Raw genomic sequence first — 20,249 nt, forward strand, 5'->3', positions numbered from 1 at the left:
AACACTTGAGTCCTGAATAATACGGTCCCTTTTCGAGAAGAGTCAGTCTATGGAACTGTTTAGGGAACTGGAATTATCCTGTATTTTTACCTCGTGTTTCATAAGTATGACAAATTCGGTTAGCATTAAAGATATTTTTGTTTTTGAACACAAACGAAACAACTTCAAGGAAGTATATCGCTGGAACTGTAAGTAGTCGGAGTGCCTTGAATATGGTCTTACAGGAGAAAGATGGACCCACTCCCCCCAAAATCCGAAGTGCTTTTTTCTGCATTATCAAAATCTATAATATAAAACAAAAGAAAAACTCAATGTAGATCCCATTGATTTGAAAACAGAATTGTCTTTGCAGAATTCACTGCACAATATTTCTTTATCGGTTTTAATTCCAATTCCAATAGCAAGGAATAATAATTGCTATTTATTCTATAGTATAAAATCTATAATATTTATATTCCTTATAAGAGTGGATTAAAGTCATTACAAATATTAATTTGAAAAAAAAATCGCAGATGAATTGAATTATCGTGGATACTATTCACGGCTGATAAAGAGTACCGTGAAAAGAGTTCAGAGTATCAAATCATCACCCAATTAAGCTATTAAGCAACCAATTAACAAGCCGTGAAATTTTGTTCATTGAGTAACTCCTCATTCAAGTATTTAATGAATGAAACTGATTCTATCACTCTATTATGTAAGAAGCGTTTGACACAGAAAATTCACTATTAAACATATTTTTTATTAATTTGACACTAATGAGAGTACACATTTGGACAACTAGGGCAGCAACCAAGGAAGTAATATAATTTATAAATAATACAATTTAAAAAGATACTATAGGCCTATCCTTCTCCTAATTTTAAATGATTGGGTTTCCTCCATCCCAATGTCATTCTCAATTACTCTACACTTATAATAGTTTTTCAAGACACTCAAAAATAGCATCTTTAAAATCTCATTTAATTGAAATTGCTTGTAACATAGCAATTATTATTCCTTGCTAGTGGAATTGGAATTAAAACAAATAAAGAAATATTGTGCAGTGAATTCTGCAAAGACAATTCTGTTTTCAAATCATTGGGATCTGCATTGAGTTTTTCTTTTGTTTTAATTATTGAAAGCCCCTTTTATTCGGCTCCATTTAAATCTAATCTCAATATTGTTTATTCAGCTGAATTGAACAATCTCAATATTGTTTATTGAGCTGAATTGAAATTTCTTATAAAAGAAATTTCTTAGAATATACTGAAACCTATAATCAAATAATCAAGATAATAAAGAAACGGTATAAGATGTTCCATTCTGGATTTTTTATATTATAACAAACAAATAATGCAGAGCATGAGTTACATTACCATACTAAAGATTGTTAAAAAACGTTTCACTGAAAATAAGCATTGAAATTTACAATAGTTGAAACAAATGTACACATTTTATGTTTTCAGATGTAGTAGGCCTACCATTTGCTGTTTTACCATATTTTAGTGCCGGTTGCACAAAAGACGGTTAAATTTGAACCAACAAGAGAAGGCCTTTTAGTAAAGACGGCTCCTCCGATTGGTTCTCGTAAAATTAATCACGGTTAAAATTTAACCGGCTTTTGTGCAACCGGGCCTAAGATTATTATTATGTAATAATGAGCCTACTATAGTGAGGTCCACGTTTTAATGACAGTGGATAAAGATAAAAGAACAGCGTTGCCTAATCCCTGCTTCAATTAATTATATTTCCACATTGTCAGAAACAAATTTGCCATCGTTGCGGAGCAAGAAAAGGATAGTGCTACCAGCTTTGTCGAATGATAGACAAGCATAGCAACATCAATGTTAATCAAATACTGTCATTATAACGTAGACATTTATAGACTAAATTTTAAAATGAGAAACTTGTGCCACCGGCACGCTCATCTATTTTATTTGTAAATGTTTAATAAAATAACAGGAAATAAGCAAACTTCATAGACCTTTAGTCATAAAGACTAAATCTTTAGAAAATTGGAACGAATAGAAAATCAATAATGTGTTTAAATTAATAAGTACCATAACTATAGAAGAACCAACAGGTGGATTACAGTACGGTAATTAATTACTGTACAGTAAATTTGGTACCGGTACCTAATTTGCCTGCATTTAATCCATTTAAGAAGAAGGAGCTCTAATCAAAAGAGTAATTGCACCATCCAACAAGTTGCAGAGCCTACTCTCATCAAATTATTCTATAATGATCCGATTCAGTGGCTTAGAAAAATTGGAACTTTACCAACAAAAAACCCTGTGTATATGAGAGCTTGATCACAACAAAAACTAGCTATGCTTCGCTGGCTTTCATCCAAGCAAGATACATTGGCAGACACACACGAGGATACTAAAGAGCGTTTAATTTATAGAAACGTAATAACTTAAACCTCGGAACTTGAAAGAAGGAAAGCAAAATACAAAATAATAAAGTAATCTCTTTAGTTTGTTAGTCATCAGGTTTATTCTATATGTGTAGTCCTATATTTGTTCCAATTATATTATATAGATATCAATAGAAAAAATACTTTTCATTAATGAGATAATCCAAGATTTTTGTGAGTAAATAAACAGTTATAAATTTATAGGTTAGGTCATCAAGATGACCTCATACTTTAAAATATCCTGTCACACCTACTAACATTACGGTAAACCTTTGAAGATATTTATGAATTATTGCTGCATCCAATGAAATTTTAAGAAGAAGGATTTCATGCTGTAATTGTCTTATAATCAAAGTATTTTACAATACTGGAGGTTTTCATAAATATTTAATAAGTTACGGTACCTGATCGATAGGAATTCCAGTAGCAATCGAAAGCCAGGCGAAAAGTCTGCTTCCATCATAGTAAGCGTCGTCAACAAATGCCATTCTCGGTTGCAAAACAAACTAAACGCCATCAAAAACATCAATAACACATAAATAACACATATCCAGATGAAGAAGCGGAAATTTAACAGACATGTATTCCGAACGCGTGACAAATTTGGTTAGGAAAATTGAATCGAGCCGTGAGAGGTTACAGGTTGACATGCAGCGCTGTGCTTGACTAAACGTCACTCTGACAACCACAACAGCCAATAGCAACAAAGTCCTTCTGTAGCGGCAAAATCTGATAAACAGGGGGGGATAAACTGCAACACACATGCATGTTACCGGCGCGTAAATAATAATTGCAGCTGACTATTCATCTGAGATCAACAGGGAACAGGCATACAACGGATATTGCATTATCCTTCAGTATTTCTGCTGACATGACCTCGCTACTAATAAAAAACGAAATTAGTAAACATATAGTATAAAAACCTCTTTGAACGGTCACAGCCACGGTATATTTCATCTAAATACCGTGGTCACATTCACTTTTTTTCTATATTTTGAGATACTAGTCAAGGTTTTTACACCATCATAAGTACAGTATTTATGGTAAATATTATATCTCAATTAAACTTCTACTCATTTTTACACTAGTTTCCTATCATAGAGAAATTTGAAAAATATATAATTCCCCCCTCCCATGAAAAACTCGCTCAAAATGCAGCTGCTGATATTCTATGTTGGCTGTTCTATTGAAAGCAGTAATGGAGAATCAAATTGTAATATTGAGGGTTGATAGCTGATTTACTACATTTGCTTGTCAAGTTATCGTATATCATCAAAAAGGACGAAATAGTGAGTCTTTGGCCAACTAACTCAATTTTTACTATGGTTAAAAGTATTTTTAGTTGAAAATTTGAAGTGGAGTTAATATTGATGAAAGCATTTGAAAGTTATTGTCAAACATACAAACAGACGACTCTAACCTTTAACTTTAATTTCGAACGTCAAGTCAAAAGTAGAAACTCACTATGTTCGTTCTATAAAAATATTAAAATAAATCAGTGGTACCGTTGTAACAATGTTGTTTTTTCAAAAATGTGGATATCCTCCACAACAAAGCATTGAATAAATACTCAAATATAAAAGTCATTATATTAATATCTACTAACAGGAAAATAGGAAGGAAGAATGGTAGGCCTACTGTATCGATCACCTACCTGATGTAACTCATGTTGAATATAATTACTTGATACTTGAGGTTGTTACTAATGACTGGGGTTTCCAGATAGACAGTGTCGCAATTCTCAATAAAATAACCTACTTGGTCATTCACGCTGTGGAGGTGCTTGACTCCCAAAAAGAGGTTCACTGTAAAAATCCTGCAGTGAATAGAGTGGCTTTTCCAGGAGTTTATTTTTCACTGTGGTATAGAACCAAGAGTCCCGTGTTTCCTGAATTAGTCTAGGAAGGCTGTTAAAAAATCTTATTGCCTGGGAAGGAAAGCTATTGTAGTTCCCCGCCAGTCGGCTCCGGGGCACCTTCAGTCTAGTGGCATGTCGCGTATTGTGGCTGTGTGTATCACACCAATTTATGTAGATGCATAACAATATTATCTTTAGTTATCACAAATTGCTTTTTTCATATCATATACAGTTCAATAATAATTTTCTTAGTCTATTATCATGTAAATTCTTCTATAATTTTGCTGTATTGTAAGCTATTGTATATAAGTGTATAAGCCAGTATATATTGTTGTAATCTACATGAATAAAGTTCTCAATCAATCAATCTTTTTTTGTAACTGCTCCAGGTTCCTCTTGATATACATCACCGAGCACAACACATATTGACTGTACACCGTGAGTATCCCAAGATCCCTAAATAGTGGCCTGCAGTGATCCATGAAGCTGGAAAATGTCACTATCCTCAGAGCCTTCTTTTGCAGTAGCCACATCTTGGACAGCTGGTGCGTGACCCCACAGATGACATGGCTGTGAAACAGCGAATGATAGGCCATGACAAGACTTCTCTGATCCACCACACATCTCAGCTTACGAAGGAGGTACAGCACTCTGGAAAATTTCCTGCATACTTTGTTCACATGATGATTCCAGCTCAATCGCTCATCCAACCAGAATCCTAACAGTTTTACTGGATCTGATGCAACTGGTTGTCTTTTCAATGAGCAAACCAAGATGTTTGTTTTCTCCTCATTTAGTTTGAGCTTGTTGGCAAGAAACCACAACTTAGCTACTTCGATGAGTCTGGCGGACTCCTCCTTTGCCTGTTCCACAGTGACACCTCTAGCAATCAAGGTGGTGTCATCTGCAAAAAGCACTGCCCCCTGACCGCTTGAGAAATCGATCATGAGTAATATGAACAACAGAAGGCCCAAAACCGAGCCCTGTGGCACTCCATTATTAACACCTCTCAGCCTTGAGCCAGCACCTCTCAGCTGAATTCTAATACAGCAGCATTATTGTAACAAGTCGTATGTGTGAGTACTATAGCTTTATTGTAACAAGTCATTAGTTGTGTGGTAAATCCTTCTCATAGTCCCAAAATCTCTTTTAGTCTCCTCAATCACTAAGGGTTATAACACGGTGGAGCGGCAAGAGTAGGGTATATCAGAAATGGTATTTGAGTGTTTAAAATAATGCTTGCCTGTTAAAATGTAAAATAACATATTATTAGAGAAATAAAGTAAGGGTAGAAGGAAGAAGAAACCACGCTTTATTTCAACACTCTAAGGCCCGGTTGCACAGCAGCCGGTTAAATTTTAATCGTGATTAATCACACGAGAGCCAATCAGAGGCTTTTTCAAAAAATAGGCTTCTCTGATTGGATCTCATGAAGTTGATCAGGATTAAAATTTAACCGGCTTTTGTGCTACCGGCACTTAGCTAGGTAATTTTGATTAACCTTGATACGCTCTAACATGGAGTGAAGAGCAACTTCACTATAACCAGTGATCTTATAAAGTAAGGTTGTAAAGAAAGGTAATTCCTTTTCGCGTGGATCTACCTTCGCCGCTCCACTGTGGTTTCACCCTTACTGTACATGGAAACTGCGTCGGATGTTGAAGACGTAAGTAATTCAGCTACTTCATCGGTGAGGTATACCCTTACTGTATAAGGAAACTCCGTTGGATATTAGAGACGTAATTCAGGTACTTTATGGGTGAGGTAGGTGTGTGCTGGTAGAAAACAACGCATTCGTTTTCTTACCTCATTAATCATCAAGTTTTATAAGATAATTGTAGATCTAATTATCAGTATTCATTTTTAAAAAGGGGTTTGAAATGGTGTCTTAGTAGACAGAACAGTTAAATCAGCGTAAATTGAAATCGCGGCATGCGAAAATCAAAGGGAAGTAGGTTACAGAATATATATAGTGGCGTCGGTCTTTTCAATTTTCTGATTTGCATAGATAATCAGGTATGGGACGGGTGGTGGAACGACCGTTCCACTAGATAGTACCATGTAGAAAAGATAGCATACGCTTATGCTATATTTTCTTTGTGATAGTACTCATAAGATAAGCACTGTGCTCTTGGCTCTTGACCAGTTGGAAGGGTGTCGCATCTCGGATAACCAATAGTTATGAGCTTCAATAATTATTTCAGTTTGTTCAAACCCCATATAAAAACGTTGTTTCAGAACCCATTTTAAATCATAGGTCCACTAATTTTTCGTAGTTGGCAAATTTGAAGCTTCTCTTTGGTCTATAACTCATTGTAGTCTAAAACCAACATGTATAGGTACCATTATACGTTTTTCACAAACATTGGGGATACTTGGTTATATATCGAAATGTACCAAACTTTGGATATCTTCAAAAGATGGCATAGACAAAGTGAATAATTAATTAATATTTCATCATGAACCCTCTCTTTACCATCGCAGAAGCCTATAGTTCATGTGTGAAACAGCTCAACAAAACTCAGGTGAATTGGTAAAGTGAATAAAGCCAACAATAAAACCCTGCACTTTTTCCAAACAAAAATAAATAATTATTATCAATTGTCGATTTATAAAACAAACCTTAGAAGCTAATATAATTAAAACTAAACCCTTAAATATCAGCTGGCATTTACGGTGGTCAAAGTTTTGGTATCACTGTCATTATTTTCATAGTCACAGTTTTTGAAACTGGCATCGTCCGAGGTCCGACTCGACTTTTTTGAAAGGTCCGAGTCGGTTTTGAGCAGTTGCTTGTTGTCGAGGAGGACATTCTGAGGCAGAGTTTGCAGGGGCGGTTTGGCGATGCATTTCTGTCCCAGAATGTCGGATTGGTCACTGAATTTCTGTCCCAGCTTGTCGACTTGGTCACCGGGTTTCTGGCACAGTTTGTCGACTTGGTCACTTAATTTCTGTCCCAGCTTGTCGACTTGGTCACCGGGTTTCTGGTTCACTTTGTCATTGAATTCTTCACTCAGTTTGTCAACTTGGTCACCGGTTTTCTGTCCCAGCTTGTCGACTTGGTCACCGGGTTTTTGGCCCAGCTTGGCGCTGACCTTAGCGACAATGTTGGAGCAGTAGCGTTTGACGATCTCGAGCATCTTGTCGCTGGTGCTTGCTATCTGTTGCGATTTGGTGGCAGACTCTTTGAGCCAAATGTTCTTGCACTGGTTGAAGAGAAGCGTGGCGCACGGCTGGAACAGTGTGTCCTTCGTCTTGATGCCTTCCTCGCGCAGCGCTCCTGACACCGCCCATAACAGTTTCTGAAAAGCATTCCAATTTTCAATACACAGTTTCAATATGGATTAACTATATACGTATCAATATCATGTATTACGTTTACATATGTATTTGTATATACGTATCAGAAATTTGCTGTATTATTCAGAGGAAACGTTTTTGAAAGGTAACGACAGTTTTCATCTATTGTTAGAAAAATTAAACTGATTTTTTACTAGAATTTGACCTCTGTAAATCATTTTCACCCAAAATCAAACTGAACTAGTTCATCACTTGAATAATCAAGAAACAATATTTTAAACTCAGAATAACAGGGTTGAAAGATTTTTCTTCGCAAATAATGATTTAATATCAGTAATGTGGGAGAATCACAGTACCTATTTTTTGAGAATAATTTAGTATTTTTATTGATTATAAATTCAATTTATTGACCGAGCGAAGTGAGGTCTAAGATTCAAGTCGACGGTTTGGCATTTCTCTTAATGTTTAAATGTTTATATGTTGCGCATTTACGACGAAACGCAGTAATAGATTTTCATGAAATTTGACAGATATGTTCCTTTTTAAAATGCGCGTCGACGTATATACAAGGTTTTTGGAAATTTTGCATTTCAAGGAAAATATAAAAATAAAAAGAAGCCTCCTTCATACGCCAATATTTGAGTAAAAATCGGACTATAAAATTATTCATCATAAATCAGCTGTCTAGTGGACTATAATACTACCCGTTCAAAAACATCGAACAACTTGAAAATGTATCTTTCAATCAACGTTAGTAGAAAGCTGACTATAATACTATCCATTCAAAAACATCGAACATCTTGAAAATGTATCTTTCCATAAACGTTGTAGACAGTTGCAGCCACACCTGATAATTGCGCTCACACTCACATTCCGGGACGACACGTCACGGTACGATATGACAGAAAGCTCTATGTTTATTTAGGATTTTTCCTAGACATTTTAAATTGATAAATTATTTATTAATTTTTGAGAAAATATAACAACAGGTCAATGTAACTTACTGAGCGCGAGGTAACTGTTCACAGAACTACTAGAATGTAAGAGATACCATCTGGATTTAAGTCATCTTCAAATGTAATCATTGTTATGTGCATAGCACTCAACACTGAATAGGCGGTGAACTATTCAGTCCCAGAAATATCAGTAGTGAGGTAGTGAGTTGTGAATTTCAAATTCAGTATTTTTAATTGTTAAGTGAATTAAAAATTGAATTTGTGAAATACTAACCCGCTTATGTAGCTTGCTGAGCGTCTGCGCGGTGAGAAGTGGAGGGGAGTTGTTTGGAGTAGCTCTGTCTTCGTTCTCCTCAAAGAGAAGACTCCGGGTGCACCGCCGCTTCTGATCCGACGCGACCACACTGTCTCTGTCTCTCCGCGCCTCCTCACCCTCTCTCTGTCGCTTGACGCCTGGCTCGGTCGTCTGCCGCGTCAGCACCGGCGGAAGCGAAGTGTCGCGATCAGTCGACTGCCGCGGAGGCTGAATCTGGCGTGCCGACGACGCGGAAGAGAAGAGAGCGCGACGCGTCCGCTGACCGCTGTGCACCGGCGTTTTCGACTGCTTCTTGGCGCCGTTCTCGGGACTCTGGAATAGGGCGCGTTTCGGGATCGATCCGGCGCTTACTGTCGGCGCAGCCGGTGCCGCGTGTTTGGTGGCCGAGTTTTTCAGTCGTTTGCGCGCGTTTTGTTTCCTGAAATAAATTAGAAAAATTGGATGGTAATATTAAACAATATATCAATCTCAAAAGTGCCAAATTTTGAGATATACAAGGTATTCGACTGAAATACTTGAATAAATAATTTAATAATGCATTAAATATGGTCGTTTAAATGAAAACGTCAAGCAAATAAAAAAAAAAATGTAATGAATATAAACTAAAATAATTTATAATCTATCGAATAATCTGATTATATAAATAAATGATGGATGGATTTGAGTAAAAATGGATTATTTATTTCCCTAAAATTATAATACAATACAGTATCTACCGGTGGTTCGGAACTCATTGTGGGTAATGGATGAAGCTGAAGGTATTAAAGGTATCATTCAAAATTATTGTAGATCCACTCATCTCTTATCATCATCATCATCATCATCATCCATCATTGTCCCATTACCCATGAATAAGCCACTCATAATTATTTAAGTTGTGTCCTCAACATTTCTCAAATATATTGGTCAACCGAAGCTGATTTAAAGCTTCACACACAGACCTCAAGTCCATGTGAAGATTAAATACGGTATCTTTTTGTATTTTGGTTTTAAAAATATTTGTATTCTTTGATATATTTGTAAATGAGACATATATAAACTAAGGCTACCTGTTGTCTCCTTAAATGAATAAGATCATTCCTAGATAATTTTTGTATTCTTTGATCTATTATTAAAGGAGACAAAATATAAAATAAGGCTACTTGTTGTCTCCTTAAATAAATAAGATCATTCCTAGATAATTTTTGTATTCTTTGATTTATTATTAAAGGTAGAGTCAATATTCCCAGAATTTTAAAATGCTCATCACACTGTGCTCGCTTAGAAAGCCCACAAATCAGTCTGATAGCCTTTCTCTGTATTCTAAAAAGTCTACCACTGTAAGCTCTGGAACCCCAAAGTATGGTGCCATATGACAGATGAGAATTGATGTGAGCATAATAAATCACCTTTAAAACATCCAAACTGACATATGACCTCAGTTTTCTAATTAAGAAGACTCCCTTATTCAGCTTGCTAGCAACAATGTCAATATGCTGGGACCAACTAAGGCAAGTGTCAAGTGTGAAGCCCAGAAACTTTGCCTCTTTCTCCTCATTCATAGTCAGTCTTCTATTATAACTGATAGTCAAGTTCTGAACTTTATCAGAGTTTACACATAATAAATTTGAATTACACCAGCTTTCGATCGAATCAGCCAAGTCCTGGGAAGCTTGACTCAATGAAACTACTGTGGGAAAGCTCAGAAAAACACACAGATCATCCGCAAACAAATAGCTTTTGGCTGGAGGGTTTACAATTGTTGGTAGATCATTTATATAGACGATGAACAAAATAGGCCCTAAAATAGAACCCTGAGGCACGCCATGGGAGACAGGTAGATACTGTGACTCAGATTCCTCAAAAACAACCTTCTGGAATCGATCCCCCAAATAAGATTCTACCAGTCTCAAAGATCTTTCCTGGAAGCCATAAAATGCAAGCTTATCTAGCAACAATTTGTGCGATACAGTGTCAAATGCTTTTGACAGGTCAAACAATTTAGTCTGAGTAAATTTCTTGTTTTCCAAAGAATTCAGACAATCCCTGTATAGATCAATTGCAGCTCTAACCGTATTTCTCCCAGTCCTATATCCAAACTGAGAATTGTTGAAAAGATTGTTTCTTTCGAAGTAATCCACAATTTGATCATTTAGAGCCTTTTCAAGTACTTTTGAAACAGTAGTGGTTATGTTAATAGGTCTAAAGTTATTATAATCTGATCTACAGCCTTTTTTTATATATGGGCAGAACTTTATTCATCTTCAAGCTTTGTGGAAAAACACCTTCAAGGATTGAACTATTAACTAAGTGTGTAAGAGGATCTATAATATAATCAAGACTGAGTTTAAGCATCCTAGGACTAATGTCATAGACGTCTGCACTATTACTCCCCTTCATTTTCTTGAGTATATTAATTATGTTATCTGTTTCAACTAATTCAAATTCAAATCTGGACGTGGGCGCACAGTAACCAGCTCTCAAAAAGTCCATTGCACTATGACTGCAACTTTTACTTTCAACTTCAGCTACAATTTTATCTATGTTTTCTGTAAAGAATTTGTTGAACTGATTTGAGTTTAGTGAGCCTTTTTTAATCATTGACTTGGATTTACTCAGTTTTTTAATTATACCCCAAATTGCCCTGCTCTTGTTTTTGGATTCAATAATTTTTTTGTCATTTTGTGTCTTCCTTAGAGTCACTAACATGTCTTTGAATTCCTTTTTTCTAATTTTATACAGAATCTTTATTTCATTATCACCAGTATTAAGATAAACATCATAGAGCAGATCACACATATTCTTGATATTCATCTTTCTATTTTTAGTTATTGAATTGTCAGTTAAAATTTTAAAAGGTTTGAAATTTCAAGTCTATTTTATCTGCAGCGTTTTATTTATTAAAGCAAAATAGAAAACAATTATTGGGGATAATACTTGTTCAAATTAAAATAGCATTAATTGCTTTTTACTAAAAGAAACTGCTAAAAATTTAACTAACTAATTCATTAAATCCAAGTAGGGATGATAATTATTGTTTTGCCAAAAATAGCAAAGATTATTTATAATTATAGTAAATTTACTGTATGCACTGCTGAAAAATTACGTTGTTTATTGAATGAGCTTAATTCAATAAATTCAATTCTTACTTGTTGATTTGAAAAATATCATTTTTCCAAAATTGGAATGAAAATTCTTCTATTTCTCACACCTTATGCTTTGTAAACTGTGAAAAATCAACACTGCCAAACACAACATCAAAATAAAAATTAAAATATAAACAATCATCACTTTTAAAAATTACTACATACTCCTATCAACCGTTACCAAGACACCAGGAACAAACAAAACAATATAAAAAACATAGCGATTAACGAATTTATACTCATAAGATTATGATATCAATCACTCACTAATCACAAATTCTGGAAAAGTATGGATAGTAATAGTACTTGGGATATAGCTTCCTTGAAAATCCTAGATACTCACTATAATTTATCTTTCAAGGGTATTTTAGCTTAAAAAGAGTGGTTTTCAACAATATGAAGATCTGCTTGGAGAAAAGTGAATGCTCTACAATATTCTTCTTCTTCAATCATAGAGTATGGTTTGTGATGAATATCACATGCTGAAAAGTTTGGTCTGGGGAGAGCATTTTTTTGGATAGAACACCTTTGATAGCAACCATGTTTCAATTTTGAACTGATGAGTTGTCCTTTAAAAATCTAAAACAGGATATTGCGTTTTGTCTACTTTTGAAATATGGTTTTGATAATAAAATTTAATGTAACCTTAACAAACTTTTGAAATGTGGTTTTGATAATAAAATTGAATGTAACCTTAACAAACTAACAACAGCCTAACAAACTTGGTCAGCATCTAAAGCTGCGTTTACACAAAAGTTATTAACTAGTAGTTTTGTAAACAGTAGACCTCACGCAGTTTTCTCATCCAAAAGTATCTGACGTCACCTGTTCTAGTTGATTCAGTTGAATCACAATTCACAGTTGAATCACAATTTACTCTTAAAAACTGTTATTTGTTTTCTCCAAGATCAAAAACTCACTCATGTTAATAACTCAGTTCTCGTTTGAATTTATATCCCATATGATGATTTATCCAGTTTCGTGATAATCTTTCCATCTGATAAAAATATTTCTCAACTATTTTAAAATTACTTTTTTTCAATCAAGAATATTATAATTTCAATCACCTATTAAATTGTTTTTCAAATGTGAGGATATTGATACTGATGGACACGCATCATAGAAAATATTAAAACTCTACCTTATAGAAATAGACAACTGAAAACTGTGTAAATAAAATATGCATGCAATGAATTGTCAGCTGATTGATTACGAATAATTCTATAGTCTGATTGATCCTATCTTCAAAGTAAATGAGATATATAGTGATAACAGAGTATAGAGCAATTCCTTTTCTTTTCATATTATCCTTAAAATGCAAAATTTCAAATAACCTTCTGTATACATCGACGCGCAGTTGAAAAAGGAATATTCCTGCCAAATCTCATCGAATTCTATCAACGCGTTTGGCCGTAATCGCGTTACATACAGACAGACAAAAGCAAATCGAGTTGAATCATAGACCTCACTACGTTCAGTCAGCAAAATGTTTATTTTTCCGTCCTTAATAGATTCTATTAGATTGAACATAACTTATCATACACATGATGTCCATATGTGTTTGTCAAGCTCCGTTTAATCTAATAGAATCTATACGGACGGAAAAATTAGAGAACACTATCTCTTTTAAATAGCTAACTGAAACCTTTCTTGAACCCTCCATTCTCACTTTTCAAAACACAAGAAAGAAGGAAACAAGAATTACCTCAAATCGACAACACATGTAGCGCGAACGCGAAACTGCAACAGTAAACAAAATAGTAGCCAGTGCCAGCTAGAACAGTTCATAAGTGGAAACGGCTCTAGAAGGCAATGGCGCCAATGCAAAGTCACACTATCACAGCTATGAGCTGCTTGGAAGGCAGCTCACCGTAAAGCTATGTAAATAGTCTCCCACCCCCACGGGGAGGGAATTGAACTCGCCCAGCTACCATTTGAAACCATACTAACGCTTGGAGCAGTGATCCTGCTTGCTGTAGCGCGTAATTCAAAAGGTTATTTCAATGCGTGTACCTTGCTTGGTGCGCTCCTTATTGTTTTTATATACAAGAAATTTGAGTATTACTATTACTTCAATCAATTTTCTATTGATTTGAACTTTAATTTATTGTAGCAATTTCATAGGGGGTTCACGTGCTCTTGTGCTCTCATGGACACGCCGCCACTGCAACGATGATATCTTTAGTCTCGCAAATTCCACAATGGAACATGCTCTTGAACCAAAATTATCAACTTTTCATTGTCCATAGTTACAACTTTATAAAACAGAACAACTAAAAAAAAAAAACAAAAACCAACAAGACTGTGAAACACTTTGTTATCTCAGCTCGACTAGTTAGTTCGGCCGGATAGAGCCGGAAAATCCCATTCAATTCGGATCGAAAAATTAATCGGCCGGAGACGGCCGTATGAACTTGTTGCAATGGACAAGCATCTATTCCTTTCTGTGTTGGGGATCGTTCAGTCGCGTTCGGCCGATGCTAGTTCGGACGGAAACGGTTCTAGTGGACGGCCCATCTAAAAGTATTTGAATTCTGGCCTACAGTACTTAGTAGTATGTGTCGTATGTATATGACTTGTATACACTTATCTTTCATTCACATTCTAGTTGAAATAGACTTCATGTTATGTAATTCAATAAGCTAAAGTAACGCAAATCTTTCATTTATCTACATATTGTACTGACCCTTGATTGTGGTGGACCAATTAGTCGTTTGAAATACAGAACAGATTAGGTTTTTAGGGTATTCCAATCACCCAGCGGGCGTCCGGATTAACGGTCATTCGGATAACCAATGTCCGAATAATCGATGCTCTACTGTAATCTAAATAAACATGAATGAATAGAAGAATGAAAACAAACGTACGATTTATTATTGACGAGTATCATCTTGTTGTTGGTGGACAGGGCAGTGGCCTGCCTGAGATCAAGTGAGGAGAAGGTGTTGCGTCGCCTGGCCAGGTGGCTGAGCCGTCGACCAGGCGAGTGACCGCCGTGGGCGAGCCGCCGTGCCCGTTTTCGGGCCGACGCCGTCTTCGGCGGACTCCGGGACGACAGCGAGTTCACAGACGTCGACGTTTCGTTACCTACATAGCGCTCCTGGTATCTCAGGCTCAACGCCTCCAACTGTTCGCACAGGACACTTTTGTTGTAGCTGGAAATAAAGGAGGAAACATATTAACAACTGTGCTTTTAGAATTAGTTTGTTTTTTTGGTCCTCAAAATGTGAATATTTCATCTTTTAGTAATAATAATGTGAAATATTTCTTCTCTGTTTGGTTTTTAAGTGTCTAAATTTGATAATCTACTTTGTGAAAATAATTAAGAACTAAACATTTTGTGAAGTGAACAACTACAAGACTTATTTCGGACTATGAGTAACCTTATATAAATTTGGGAGATGAATAGCACAAGGTTACCTTATTTTTCCTCTCCCCATCATTTTGATGATGTACTTATTGTATTAATCAATATTCAATAAACTCAATATTTTTCGCTTGTTTTGTACATTTTTACGAAGAAATAAAGTCAAATTAATTATTTTTGATATTTGAATAAAAAACATTTCTTCGATACAAAATACTTGTAGCTAGTAGTTCTGTGAGCAGTAGACCTCACGCAGTATTCTCATCCACAAGTACCTGATTGAAACTATAGACCTTATGGAAATACAGCAATAGACTGGCTTCTCCACACATCTGTCTAATCACTTGTCAGCTGATATATGATGAATAATTCTACAGTCTGATTTTTACTCTAATATGAAGGAGGCTCCTTTTTTCTTTTATATTATCCTTAAAATGCAAAATTTTCAAAAACCTTGTATATACGTCGACGCGCAATTAAAAAGGAACATACTTGTCAATTTCATGAAAATCTATTACTGCGATTCGCCGTAAATGCGCAACATATAAACATTTAAACATTAAGAGAAATGTCAAACCGTCGACTTGAATCTGAGACCTCACTTCGCTCGGTAAATAATAATAGAACAGCACTTTGCTACACAAAGCGTACCTCGCTTTCAACATTAAGTACTGTTTGAAAATCCCATATTCTGTCTAAAAAGCATAGCAGCTGTATCTTGTTAAGTTTAATGAAGAGGTATGACGACAATACATTATTAATTGAAAACTAACTATAGTTATGTGGTTTTGGCCACATTTTCATAATCATATTGATAAATACAAGGAAATGAAAATACATCTCTTCTTTCTTTGGTTACATATTGCAAGCATTTCAAATAAAATAATTTAAAACTCAAATTTCAGAAATTTGTATTTTTATTGTATTTTGATTCGTTTCTTGTGTTGAATTGAAACATTATTGATTATTATAAAAACTAGATATTATTTTATGATGTGAAATGTAGTAAAAAACTCACAATATTCCATGGTAAAGGTCAGATTGTGCATCCAGCCAAGATTTTCCCGATAGGTCATTTTCCAATTGACTAGTTTCACGTCCTAGAACAATAAGATATGATTAGAATGTTCAAGAATCAGATGCAGAATAATGAAACATTCATTATTGATACTGATTTACACGCAAATAAATAAGTTTTCAAGATTGTAAACCATTTCGAATCTTTTTCATTTACAAAGTTATGAGCCAATTATTATACTGGATATCACACTCATTAGTAAAAAAGTAAATTCGTATGGCTTTTGTTGGTGGGGAGTCCCTTTCGGGAAGGTCCCACCGCCTGAATATATCATTTAAGCCGTCAATGGGCCTTACGACTGTCATACTTCAGCCGGGACCGACAGTTTAACGTGCCCATCCGATAACACGGGAGTGATCTGGTTAAAAAACTTTTGGTATTGAGAGAGTTTGAACCCGGGATCTCTATGCTGCTACGCAGGCACTCTATCCACTAGACCACGGATCACTCCATCACACATTAACTATTACGAATACAGTTTATAATTCTAGATGCAAAGCGTGTAACATTTACATTGTAGCCATGTTATCTGCTGTTTTAGACTTCTTCTTTTACTATTCAAATACAGAAGACTCCTTCTACTTTTGATTTGGTTGGTATTGTTGACCTCAGGGTGTGTGTCACATCGCAAAACAATGAAAAATGTTTCAATTCTTTAAATGTTCATGATAAGATCCAAGGAATATGAGTGATCTCCATAGAATCTTCTTCTTCTTCTTCCGACGCTATATTCTTCTTCAGCGCTCTACAGCCCTGGGTGGTCCTTGGCTTTCTGTACGATACGCCCCTAATCCATTCTCCGATCAACCAAACGTCTCCATCTACGTTTTCCCATGGAGCATAGGTCCTCCTGAACCCATGGTCTTCTTGGTCTTCCTCTTCTATGTGTTCCTTCCATCAGCTGCCTCGAACTTTCAGCTGCCATAGAATAAACTTTCACTAAGCTATTCTATACACATTTTATAGTGAAAACACGTAGAAATATTAAATCAAAAAGGAAATTTTAATTATAATTAACACTCTCCTTGTTATTGTCTTGAAAAATGGAACAATATGATTTCAATAATTTTCTACTTCTCGGTCAACCAAGATAATTAGTTAGACTCAAGACCGTCCTTAGTCAAGAACGCTTTGAATGCCTAGCAGTCGACTACTGTGATATTTCTTTCTGATTATACTATTCTCAAAGCTAACTTGACTGTGAATGTACTTAAGGCTGTACAAAGGCTCCAGATAAACTTTCTACTGGTGATAGTTTTCGATATGTATACTATCAAGCTATCAAAATAAAAAAGTTTTTTCCGATCATTACTTAATGAGATATGAGCGCCTAAAGTTTAAATTTTTGAGACAGAAATTTCAAATTCGGTAAGAGATAAATCCATGAGATTTAGAGGATAAATTCTTCATGGTATTGTTGATTGAATAAAACAAACATTTTCTGAAAATATCAATTTTTGAGAAAGTTATTCGATTTACCAAAAAAAGATTTACTAAACTAAAAGTTATTTTTGGTCATTTTTAGTAAATTGAATAACATTATTAAAAATTGATATTTACAGAAAAAAAATTGTTTTATTCAATCAACCATGAAGAATTTATCCTCTGAAGCTCGGGATTTATCTCTTACCGAATTTGAAATGTTCTGTCCCAAAAATTTTAACTTTAGACGCTCATATCTCAAAAAGTAATGATCGGAAAAAACTTGTTTTCCTGAGAAAATTTTTTCATTCTGATAGCTTGATGATATACAAATCGAAAATTTTTGAAAAATATCACCAGTAGAAAATTTATTTCAGCCATAAATTTGAAAGAGTATAATATTTTAAGTCTTTAGATTACGACCCAAATTTGTCATTTGCTTCTCCGGTCAAGCTAATTTAATTTATACCCATTTTATTTCTTGAAGTTTTCATTTGTATTATACTATTCATGTTAAATGTATATAAGATATGTACCTGTCACGCCTTGAAGATTGAATTGTTGACTATTTTGATTCCAAAGTTCCAGTAGATGCCTGGCATCCATTTGTAGAAACGTTAACGTCGGTGGAGGTGGAACCCCCGAGAGTACATATCGTAAGTGGTCGACTTTTTTCTTCGTTGGAGATTCTTGTATAATTTTGTTCTCATTGCTGTCATCCTTTTCAATCTGTGTGTCTTCCTCTGTAGAAAAAGATGATTACTTTTCAATCATATTAAGTGGCAACAGTAGAAACTAAATACTTCATAACTGGACAATGATACATCTTAGTTAGTCATAACTATGGTATAATACGCCACAATCTATTATGCTTCCTGGAGATCAACGATTTCGGCTTTATTAGAAATAGAACATGATCCTAGAAAGCTATTCATTGAAGTATTTTTTCAATTTAACAATTTTCAATGATTTTTGCGTGTTTTGAATTGTAAATTGGAGTGTGTAATTGAAAAATGTTGAAGTGACACATAACGTAGCTACATTTGGACTGTTGTTTAAATTAGAATTGAAGCAGTTTTGGGCATAAGCCTGTGGTAATCTTCTGAAAGTTATGTGATTCTGAATGATTAAATAAATAAATTAATGCGACTATATTCAGAATGATTATGCAATAGTATCTAGCAAGAAGACAATAGTAGAATTCATGCCAAATGGTCAGCATTTTGATGACGTCAGCAGATACAATTTACTGCTTATCATTCAGCTAGAACTTAGAATTTGATGTGAATTTTACAATAGTTGTTTTTCTGCAAAATAATAAATTAAGCTTCTTTTACCTGTCAAGGCGGCTTTTGGATTTGGTTTTACTGATGTTCAAGCTTACTTATTGTTAATGACCATTGTTTTGCTTGTATAAAATAATAATATAAACATAGAAATTTGCTTATACCTATTTCAAAGCCTTCTTCACTGGCAAATATTAGCAAGAAAAACACATGAAAAAAAATACCTACAAGGTATTTGATAGCACATTTATTGGATTTTTTCTCGATTATGTTTAATTCATTAATAGTTCCCTCAATATCTAATAGCAGCCTCATGTTTCCTGCTGTCATGAATGAAAATAGGCTATACCTTATAGTACTTTACCATCCGACAAATCACATTATATTTATTTTTACATAAATTACTGATTGATCACAGAAACATCAAATTATAAATATCCATGCTAAATGGAAGTCTTTTTAAAATAATCAAAAAAATTCAAGTGTACAGTGCCTATATTATTTATATCACTTTTTCAGTTACCGTACTAAAACAAAAACAAAGGTACGTATTATTCAACTCATTAACATTGGTGATTTTTTTTATTTCATATTAAGTTAGATAGGTTTATTACTTTTCCTCTAAACGTGGCAATTTTTCTGTTTTCTGAATTTGAGAATCTTGAATTCAAATATTAATTTTTAACTTTCCCTAAGAAAAGTTTTACCAAACACTTTCAATGCGGAAGCAAATATTTATTACTCTAAACTTAAAATTAATATGTAAATAAAAAAGACTGATTAGAACATTTAAATATATATAAAGTTTAAAGAAGATAGATTTAGATGTAATTAAAAATAGATAAATGAATGTATAATTATTATTATAATAGTTCTCAAACAGTACTGTATGCCTACCTTTTTCAACGTCATCCTCTTCATCAGTTTCGAACATCAAAGGAGAATGGTCTCCCATGATAAATCAAACGGATTTCTCTTTAGTTCTTAGACTTGATCATTTTGAAACATTAATTTTATCAAGAGAATATAATAATTGAGACTTTTTAATCTATTACAAGATTAGGACATTATTCAGCGATGATGGCAAACGTCGACCAAAGTCAAATGATGATTTGATGAAACATAACCTAAAAGAAGTAG

The 20,249-nt window shown here is 34.5% G+C and overlaps 1 protein-coding gene across 1 annotated transcript; it reads right to left on the reverse strand.

The window, feature by feature from the left end:
• Positions 1 to 6,826: 6,826 nt before the first annotated feature.
• LOC120349429 lies at positions 6,827 to 20,238 on the reverse strand. The gene is made up of 6 exons (XM_039419505.1): positions 20,007 to 20,238; positions 18,360 to 18,566; positions 16,342 to 16,423; positions 14,824 to 15,111; positions 8,790 to 9,249; positions 6,827 to 7,561 (listed from the first exon to the last, which is right to left on the reverse strand). Exons 1-6 carry the CDS (start codon positions 20,062 to 20,064, stop codon positions 6,920 to 6,922), a joined length of 1,737 nt encoding a protein of 578 aa, XP_039275439.1. The 5' UTR covers positions 20,065 to 20,238; the 3' UTR covers positions 6,827 to 6,919.
• Between the last annotated feature and the right edge of the window lie 11 nt (positions 20,239 to 20,249).

The sequence above is a fragment of the Nilaparvata lugens genome, chromosome 1 (genome assembly GCF_014356525.2).
Source record: "Nilaparvata lugens isolate BPH chromosome 1, ASM1435652v1, whole genome shotgun sequence".
In the NCBI taxonomy this organism is placed as follows: Eukaryota; Metazoa; Arthropoda; class Insecta; order Hemiptera; family Delphacidae; genus Nilaparvata; species Nilaparvata lugens.

Excerpts from the sequence above, each read along its gene's own strand:
- LOC120349429 (XM_039419505.1), bottom strand. The coding sequence starts at position 20,064 with ATGGGAGACCATTCTCCTTTGATGTTCGAAACTGATGAAGAGGATGAC. Across the intron at positions 16,424-18,359 it reads CAATCTTCAAGGCGTGACAG|GACGTGAAACTAGTCAATTG; the intron begins GTACATATCTTA and ends TTATTGTTCTAG. Across the intron at positions 15,112-16,341 it reads GACCTTTACCATGGAATATT|CTACAACAAAAGTGTCCTGT; the intron begins GTGAGTTTTTTA and ends CTTTATTTCCAG.